This window comes from Tenrec ecaudatus, chromosome 3 (assembly GCF_050624435.1).
Source record: "Tenrec ecaudatus isolate mTenEca1 chromosome 3, mTenEca1.hap1, whole genome shotgun sequence".
Lineage (NCBI taxonomy): Eukaryota > Metazoa > Chordata > Mammalia > Afrosoricida > Tenrecidae > Tenrec > Tenrec ecaudatus.
Window position 1 is genome coordinate 196,645,198 of NC_134532.1, and position 10,041 is coordinate 196,655,238.

Genomic DNA, 10,041 nt, shown 5'->3' on the forward strand with positions numbered 1-10,041 from the left:
TTTTTCGATGCTTGCACGATCATTCTGTGTACGGGTCAGAGCAAAACAACTCAGTTACTCACTATTTGCGCTTTGCTTCTAGTCGGAATCAATAGTGTACCCACAAGATCTTACCTACCTCTAAACACCGGCTTGGCACTACTGAAGAACAAGTAAGGAAGTAAGGGTGTGGTTAAGCAAGGCAAGGTCAGCAGTTAGAAGCTACAACCCTTGCTCCAGGGATAAAGGTGGCTTTCTACACCAGTCACAATCTCAACCACCACCACCCGCCCCCCCCCCCCCAGAGGCAGTTCTGCCCTGTCCTTACAGGGTCACTATGCGTCATAAGTTTGGTTTTTGGTTAAGAGTGACAAGTGCTAATTCCACTCATAGAACCCACACTGCAAATTTTTGCAAAACCTCTGGTCAACCATGAAGCCCGCTATCCTTTCCATTAATTAAAAGTCCAACTACTCATTAGAATCGGTCTTCAGACAAAAAGTGTATTTTCTAATGTACCAGTGGTCTCCTCTCTCCAGCCCCAAACAAGTCCACTAAGTTCAGGTCAATTCCAACTCAGTCCGGTTTCTAAGAGTGTAAATCCTTGTGGGGACAGGCAGCGGCACACTTCCCCCACCCCACCGGAGGCTAAGGGGTTCCAGTCTTTTGGTTGGCAGCCAACCACTTTAACCGTTGCGCCACCAGGATCGATTGTCCTAATGGATATGGTAAATTACTTATCAATGTAGCCCCATATGTGGCGGTACTTTAATTTACAAGTGAAATGTCATCTAAAAATGATTTTATAATGATCTTATCTATGAAAAAAACCGATCACCTAATACAGGAGGGGAAAAAATCTTAAGCAATATACTCAGTCTAAAATAACCTTAGTAAATCTAACATTTCATATTCCAAACACCAGAACAACGCAAATGTCCCCCACCCCTATAACAATACCAATTTGGACCGATCTCGGAAGTGAACGGAACCGAGTGTCTAAGGCAACTGCCTGGAAGGTATCGTTACTTCAGGAGACTGCTTGGGTTATCTGACATATTCGCACCCCACAAAAGACCCGCAAACAACATTCATCAACTAGAGACTGTACTCGGAAGTGCGCCCAAATCCACAGGGCAAAAGCAAGTTAGTGTAAAACTTCCAGAAACTAATAAGAGCTTAAAAAAAAAAACATGACTGTCCAACCGATTCCCGTGCAGTGCCTGCCTCCCTCTCCGTTACGAAGGAGGGAGCTGGAAGGCAAACTACGGATCTAGGATTCCAGGGAATGCTGAGTTTTTAAGCCTCCCAATTCGCTCACCTCTCACACGCTACGTGAAAATGCCAAGTGGCGCTCAGAAACGATTCTCAAACCGCAGCGGTAGCCGGCGCCTCCCTCTCTCACCGGCCTCCGACCGCCCCCCCCCCCCCGCAGGTAACCCCGGCACAGCGCGGCAGACAACTGCCCTTGGCCTAGGCCGTCAGAAACCGAGGGGTGGGGGGCGAGCCCCGCGAGAGGCCACATCTTTCCCCAGCACGCCCGTCGCCAAGCAAAACAAGCCCAGGCCCGGAGCGACGGCGGCAAAAACTGAAGGCGCTGCCCGTAGCCCCGAGGGAGAGGGGTGCGGAGGGGAGGCGGGGTGCCGGGCGAGCAACACAATATCCCCGCGCAGCGCTGGGGCACGCAGGGACACCACCACCCCGGAGGGGGTGCGCGCAGGAACGCCAGATGGGAGTCCCAGGGGCAGAGAGCGCTCGGCGGGCCCGGCACGGGCGGGGGGTGCCGGGGGCGGAGACGCCTCTGGCTGGGGGAGACAAAGCCTCCGAGGGTGCGCGGGGACCGCACGGATAGGTGAGCGGGGGAACGCAGGAGAGGGGGCGAGGGGCGGGTACGGGAGAAAAATTGAAGGGCAAGGTTGCGCTGCCTGGGCTGTGGCAGGTCACTGGGTCCCCGGACCGAGGGGGGCACAACAAAGAGGGTCCGGAGGCAGGGCAGCGGCGGAGAGGCGCCGGAGCACGGATGCGGGGCGCGACCGGGCAGACAAAGCGCCCGAGGCGGCGAAACAAAGGGCCGGGGGTAGAGTCGCGGGGGCAGCGGGTACAGACAAAGCGCCCGGGGCCGGGGGCACCGGGCGGGCGAGGAGGCGACGGCGCCTGGGAGGAACAAAGCTGCTCGGGGGCCCCGAGGCAGGGCCTGCGGGCAGGGGGGCGCGGGCGGCGGGCTCAGCGCCCGAGGGCCCCGCGCGCCCCGCCGCACTCACGCCCGCACCCACCGGCCTCCCGGCCGCCGCCGCCGCCGCCCGCCCTCTCGCGCCGGAGCCCGAGCCACGGCGGCACCGAGCGGACAGCGCACGGCCACCCGCGCCCGGCGCCCGCGACGCCGCCCCCGAGGCCCTGGGACGCCGAGCGCGCCGCGGGCCCCGAGCCCGCCGCCCGCCTCAGGCTGCGAGACGCCCGCAACTTTCCCCGTTCCCACCGCTCCGCTTCCCTCAGACTTACCCTGTCACAACAGGCGCCATCTTCCACAAACTCTCGCCAAAACTCCAACCCTCGCGAGATTCTCCCCGACGCTTTCCCGAGTCCCTCTCCCCCGCCCTTCCCTTTTTCCTCGCTCCTCGAGTCCACCCAGCCCCCTCGCTCCGCTTCCCCTCTCGGCCGCCGCGCCGAGCCAGACGCCTCGCGCCGCCCGCGGAGTCAGCGATCCCGCTCGCTGCCTTTCCCTGGAAACCTACCCAAGCGAGCGAGCATGCGCAGGCGGCGCCTCCGCGGGCGAGCCCTCCGTGTGGTCCATGGGGAGCGCTCCGGTTTATCCGGGTTTTGGGACGCGCCCTGAGGGACGTACGAGGAGACTGAGGAAAACCGGAGGGGATTACCACTGGGACGGGGAATGAAGGGGTCAGGAGGCGGGGCCGAGGGGAAGGGAGGAGGGGTCCTGGGAAAATCGGCCGCGTTTCACAGGCCCACGCGAAACACCTCCTCAAATGGGTGTTTTCCAAGTGTCTTCCCGCTCACTCTGGGTTCCCAGCCCTTTTCATTCATTCAAATGTTCAATTGGATGCCTGCTTTTCTGCGTTAGGTGCTGGAACGACTGAAACACCTGGGGTCGGGGGAGTGGCATTCCGGGAAGCACCTTCATTCATTCGCCCACCCCACCCCCGACCGGTGGGAGACAGCTGTGATGGCGACGTGGGCCGACCCCTGCAGGGCTTGGGACTCGGACAACTTTGGCCGCTGAGCGCTGTCGCCCGAGCTTCCTCTGGGTGCGAAACGAGGTCAAGCGAGGCCTCTGGCCATGGCACCCATCGCACGTGCAAGCCCCCGAATGCCAAGTTGTTTTTAGAAGTGAAAACTACGTTGAGAACGAGAGCGGCCACCGCGCACTCCCCCGACCTGGGTGCGCCCTCCAGCCTCGCTGCCCACCCTGCGGCGCAGAGCCGCGGGCTGCGCCAGTGTGTGACCCCAGGTGACTACGGGGCCGACCGGGCACTGGGCCTGCCGTGGACCTGGCACTGCCGGACCTCCGTCTGCTGCCTGAAAAGTGCACCAGGAGGAATAAGCTTGAGAGACCCCCAAGCAAACTTGACCTCCCTGGGCATTTAACGGAAAGGTGCTGGGGCCCCGAACCCCGCTTCCCCTCCCTACCTGCCACCCTGGTCTTCTCCCACCCCCGCCCTTTCCTTTCCTAGAGATTCCCAGCTCCAGCTCGGCCTCCCGCAGGGAACCCCAAAACCCGGAGAACTGGAATCCTCCGGCCGAAACCTGCTGACGGCGCTGCAGGATTGGCGCGGCGCGCGCTGGGGGCACTGCGCATGTGCTCAATGCGGGCAGCCCGGTCTCACGCTACCTCCTTCCACTACGCTCGCAGGCTGAGCCTCAGACACAACACGGCCGTGGGAAATTTCCTAAGCCTCGCGAGAACGCGCCCGAGCGCTGGCGGGACAGGTGTTTGCCTCGTGCAGCTTGGGGCGCTGTTGGCGCAGCGCGTGCCCGGCCGCCGGGCGGCGTGGGGAGGGAGGGGCTCGCGCGGAGGCGGGGCCGGTGGGCGTGTGGCGGAGCACGCGGGGCGCAGGTCGCTTAGGCTGCAGGCCCGACGCCGGGAGCCCTTGCCACCTCCTTGACGCTCAGAGCAATTAATGGGGAGGGGGACCTCGGGGACTGCCCCCGGTGCGGTCAGACACCAGGCAGGAGGCACCCTCAGGCCCACCTTCTGGGGAGGTTTCCTGCCGCCCTCCACGAGTCTGGTACTTTCCTGCAAAGTGTTAGACGCCGTGGTTTCCGCCTCCGGAGCTGACGGACAGTCCCCTGTGTCTCCTTTGAGTCATGCCCTCTGAGTCAACCAGCAGGGCCTCCACTTCACCAATTTTCAAACAAATCCTAGTTACCTTAACTACTTCACTCTACTCAAGCAGTTCTCTTTCTCCTGGGCTTGTACCTTGGGGTTGGGGTCCGGGCTGGAATGCTTCGCTGCCTCCCACCTTGTTACATTGTAGACCCTGCTTCACTTATCGCTACGGGTCTTTGTTTAAAATCACCCCTTCTCCAATCCCCTCCCAGCCTTTTTAAATAGCCCCTACATAATACTTTCTGTTCTTTTGTTTTGTTTTCTCTCCACGATTATGACATCATTTTGGTTTACTTTCCTTCCCCTTTCCTCTTTTTGGGTTGAAAGATTCCATTGTAGGTGATGTTTTTGCAGATGCTTCAGTGACTGCTACTGTATAGCCATTCCTTCCTTTTGGATTCTTATCTTGTCCAGGAAGTCCCTGATTACATTCCTCCAACGGCCTCATTGCACATTCGCCCTAGTGTGGTGTCTGTACCAGCCCAGCTTAGCCCATTGTCTAAGAATTGGTGTCTTGCTGAGAGAACATCCTTGACTTGCTAATGAAGAAGTCCATGGAATTTTCATTCCTGAGGGACTGTGAGCCCTCGCTAGCCAGAGCTCAGGTCCCGCTGGTCCTGTAGTGGACAGGCAATTGAAATGCTTTCTTCGTTAGGTGTGTACAAGTGTGCGTGCATTCTACTTGCCTATATCTTGGGTTATATAGTTCACACCAAAAGAGATGCTACAAGAGGATTTAACTTTACAGTTCTGCTGTTTAATGTCGATAATAGCATTCTGTGAAATAGGATATTATGTGATTTGGACATTGTGCGAACGTCTCTGACTAGCTTTTCTGGCTTTCCACCTCGGGTTGTTTAATAACCGTTGGTCTCATTTCCAAACCAGTGTCTCTCCTTTGCCTCTTGTTGCTGCTGTCACCAGCACTGGCTTTGCTCTATTTAGGAGTCGTGGTGTACTTTACAGTAATGTTTTTGAAAAATAAATAAATAAACAGATAAAGCTACAAACATTCAGCAGATGTTTAGCATACATTTCTTCACTTTGAAGGGAACGTTCACTTCAAAAATAATAGAAAGTACGGTATACACACAAGCCACTAACATAGGTGTTTATTGTGACTATCAAGACATAAGAATTATAGGATGAGGGTAGGGCAAAGGGCTTCAAAAGTAGAACAATGGAATTTACAGCTGATGGAAGATTTCCATGAGCTCTTTAAGCCCCCTTGTATATGAACTGTACTATTACACACTTGGCAGTCAATCACTTTGTATACAAGAGATAGGAGAAACACATGTTGCTTGTGGGAAGCTGCTGTGTTTGCTACATCTGGTTCTGTCCACTACATTCCATTCTCCTATCGGGAGTTTTGAACTGTTATGAGACCATGGATGTATATGTGGTTGGATGTTGTCCGAACAGGCACTAGGTGTCCATATCTCAGAGTAAGGCTTAACTCAAGAGGAGCACAAGGCCCTTTAGACCCCTCCTCTGAGCCTTCCTTTCAAGAAGCCGTTGGTACTATGGTCTAGGCCCCTGATCTGACTTGGAGCCATGGCCCTGTGAGAGCGTCAGTGCCCTAGACAGTAATGATAATCACATCACCCTAAAACCTTGCTCTAAACTATACAGTCTGTAGTAGCCTTCTCTGAACTCAGTAAGTGACATGATCCTTCCAACAAGAATCTTGAGCCAAGAACCTTGGGATGTTCTTGCTTTCCCCCCGACCCCCTTACACCCATCATCCACCAGTCTCAGAGAAAATCATGCTAGTGCCACTTGAAATATACCCGCAAGGCCATCTCAGCCTTACCTGAGTTCAAGAAGTGCCCAAGCTGATCTTTCTACTCTTGCCACCCCACAGTCTGTGTGCTCAACAGAGGATGCAAAGGGCTTGTGCTCAAACCTCTCCAGGCTTTCTTCATTTCACAAACTAGCCTGCTGCCAAAATTTCCTGACCTCTGACCTCACCTCATCCTATCTTCTAACCCTTGCCTACTGGTTCTAACCCTCCCGCTTCCTTGCTCTCCTGGGACACATGAACCCACCCTCAACTCTGGACCTGTGATCTGCCTGGAGTGTCACTACACCTTTGCTCAAGTGTCACCTCAATGAAGACTTCTCTGACCACCCTTCCAAAAAGCAACTCCTCATTCTCCATCAATCCCATCCTTTCTTTGTTTCCCACGGTACTCATAAGCCAACACACCATTTAGCCTTACTATTTCCCATCTGTCTCCTCTACTGTCAGGGCACCTTAATGAGGGCAGAGACTTGTCTCTTGTGTTCAAGTTTCAGCCAGCAGAGCAGGGCTAAGCAGGTTAGGCCCTTAGTATGAGCAGGGTGTCTTCCACATTGGGGTAGAGTAGAAAGAATTCTGAAGACTCACTCAACCTTCTGTTGAAACAACATTGGGGAAAGCCAGTGATGGGTACCCTTATAACCAGCCTGGCCAAGTAGGGGGACAAAGTCTACAACGTCACCAACCACCTGTGTTGACTTGATGCAAAATAAAAGCTCTTACCCTTGCATTAATACCTGTGCTTGCTGGAAGTGAGGAGCATTGAAGCATTTGCTGCTGAAGATCAAGGATTGGAGCCTTCAGTGTGGATGACACTTTAAATGTAAAACAGAAAACTAAGAAGACCAAAATGCTCACAACTGGACCAGGAGGTGACATCATGATCAATGAGAAAAGACTGACGTTGTCAAGGATTCCATCTTGCTTGGATCCACAGTCAGCGCCCATGACAGCAGCAATCAAGGGATCCAAAGGTGCACTGGCACTGGGTAAATGTGCTGCACCAGACCTTGTTGAAGTGTTGAGAGCAAGGATGCGACTTTGAGGACTGCCGTGTACCTGACCCAAGCCATGGCATCTTGAATCGCCCCATATGCATTTGAAAGTTAGACATTGAATAAGAAAGACCAGAGAAACAGCAATCCATTTGAACTACGTGTTGGCAAAAAATGTTGAAAGTACGATGGACTGCCAAAAGGACAAACAGATCTGTCTCGGAAGAAGTACAACCAGAAGGCTTCTTAAGAGGCAAGGATGGCGAGACTCCCTCTCACATACTTTTGACATGTTGTCAGGAAAGACCAGTCCCCAGAGGACACGATGCTTGCAAAAAAAGCTCAGGGACAGCAGGAAAGAGGAAAGCCCTTGACCAGATATTTTGACACAGTGGCTGCAAAAATGGGCTCAAACACAACAATTGTGAGCATGGCAGGAGTCCAGGCAGAGTTTCCTTCCCTTGTGAGGAGGGCTGCTCTGAATTGGAACCAACCCTGTGGCACCTAAGAGCCACGAGCGACCACCCACCACCCTTGAGCTAGACCAGCAGTTCAGTGGATGAGGCCACATTTACTTCACGTGGTTCCTTTACTCTTTAGAAATACAAGGAAGGAAACACGGTTGACAGGATATATGGAAACAAGGTTTTGGAAGCTACAGAAACAAATTGAAAGGCTGTAAAGAAACCAATATTCTCAGAGGTTGTCAGTGGGAGTGGAAATGCGAGGGACACTTATCAAAAATATTTTGGCGAAATTTATCACAACTTGCCAATCCCACAATTTCACCTCCAGAAATTTAGTCCACAAATCTTTTCCCCTCTGTGAAATCACCGGTCTGCTGCATTAAATATGGCATAAGCTTCTACATGGCCACAGAGAGCTATTTAGATAGAGCTATTTAGATAGGAAATTGTGATATATTCCTAGAGTGGATACATTCATAGAGTCTGTTAATAAAGAGAGGCTGTTTGGTATGTGCTTATGTGGCAGGTTTATGAAAGTAGATGATATTTTACAGTCGATGAAGTTAAAAAACAAACGAAACCCACTGCCATCAAGTCGATTCTGACTCTTAGCAAGGTCGCCGAGGCAAGGCAGGATTTCACCGTGTCATTCTCCCGAGGACTGGAGAGTAGGTTTGAACTGCCAGCCTTGCGATGAGTAGTCAAAGGTGCACTGAACAGCACCAGCAGTGATAGATAAGTAAAGGGCTGTGCGAGCTTCAAAAAGTTCACGGGGAAATTCCACGATCTTTTCATTCCAAATATCAGGAACTTCCCCAAATCCCCTTGTATGTACTTCTTTGCTGTGTGTGTCTAAAATGGCTCTCTGAGGACCAGGGAGGTAACAGTGACTGCCTTTGTTGTGAAGGATGTAATGACTGGAGGCCAAAGTCACACAACTCTTCTCTTGGGGCCTTGGAGTTCTGTACCATCTGTGGACATTGCCTATTTAGAAGCTAAACCATCAAAAGGACTCAATAAAATGATTTACTTTCTCCCGCTTCCTAGTAGAATTCTTTGCTAACGAAAGTTACACATGTGGTCTTCATCACAGTAGAATTCAGGACCACAGACCTGCCGCCTGTCTCGCGGTCCTGTACCACAATCTATTATTAACCCAGCTCTTGTCATCCCTACCGGACAGCCTGCTCAGGTCACCTGCCGTGAAATGTCGGCCGTAAGCTTCTCTGTGCCAAGTTGGATAAGGCAAAGAAAGGGGGACCTCAGGAGCTTCCCTGGTGAACAGAAGACCCAGGCCCAATGCAGAGCAACTCCAGGCTGGGATAGGAGTAGGAGTTTGATAGTACTGGGTGCCCAATGGGAGAAGCCGCTAGCTCTTGCCTGATGGCGTCAGGGAAGGCTTAGCCAAAGTGACTTTTGAGCAGACTCTTGAGAGAGGAGGAGCTGAGAAGCCCCAAAGAGGAGGTATAAGCAGAGCCAAGGAAACACCATCTTTGGGCCCTGAGGGGTGAAGGTGCATCTTGGGTGCACGGGAACCCCAGGTGGGTTTTTGGTGCGTATCAAAGAGGGACCTGGTAGAACTGTAGCCCCCCAAAGTCAGGGTACAGCAGAATCATCTGGATCCCATTCCCTAAGGCCAAAGAGTACATCTGGGTCAAAGCCTGGGAACAGGCATTTGGAGCAGGTTGCTCAGAGATGCTGATACAAATTGTCCGTGGACCAGCGGGGGAGGGAAGAGAATAAGTAGGAGCTGATACCAAGTACTCAAGTAGAAAGAAACTGTTTTGGAAATGATGATGGCAACATATGTACAAACGTGGTTGATAAAATTGATGTACGGATTATTATAAGAGCTGTACAAGCCCCCAATTTATTTTAAAATTGTCCATGGACCAACATCTGAGAGCCTCTGTGTGCAGGAGACGGGTCCACTTTCCACTTGATGCTTCACTGTGAAGGCCGGGGTGATGGCATCTATTGCCATGTCTTATTATTTCTTAAAGCAATAAGTGAAACGTTTTAAAATCAACAGAACAGGATGTATGTATGGATTGTGATAAGAGTTGTATGCGCTCCCAGTAAAATGATTAAAATATCAACAGAACATTTAAAAATCAAGAGGGAGGCAAACAGACATGTGAAGCACTTAAGGGGTGCTCTGGAGGGGATCTTGCATTTTGCTGCCATGTCCTAAGCTCACGGATGGTGTAACAGGACTCTGATTGTAATGTTTGCCGTCAGAGGAACCCGTGGCACTGAGCATTTCATTAGGAGCCCTCACGATTAATGCTGGAATGGGAACCACGAGCTGGGGACACAGTGACTAGGATCAGCCAGACACTGGGACCTGAAAGCCACTCACTGCCCACTTACCAAAACTGCCCCTCTGGGCTTCTGAGACTTTCCTTCTATGTGAGAGCAGACAGCCTTTGCTTTCTCCCAAGGTGGATCTGA

General features: G+C 52.7%; 1 protein-coding gene across 5 annotated transcripts in view; it reads right to left on the minus strand.

Moving 5' to 3' along the window:
- The window catches only part of RBPJ (recombination signal binding protein for immunoglobulin kappa J region), a 112,074-nt gene extending 109,238 nt beyond the window's left edge, over nt 1-2,836 (minus strand). Inside the window, exon 1 of one of the 5 annotated variants that reach the window (XM_075544463.1) lies at nt 2,712-2,836. In XM_075544463.1, the coding sequence (XP_075400578.1) occupies nt 2,712-2,770 (59 nt within the window). In that variant the 5' untranslated portion in view covers nt 2,771-2,836. Of the gene's footprint in view, nt 1-1,300; nt 1,393-2,478; nt 2,599-2,711 lie in introns of those variants that run through there. The other 4 variants (XM_075544467.1, XM_075544464.1, XM_075544466.1 and 1 more) reach the window with 4 other exon arrangements.
- Between the last annotated feature and the right edge of the window lie 7,205 nt (nt 2,837-10,041).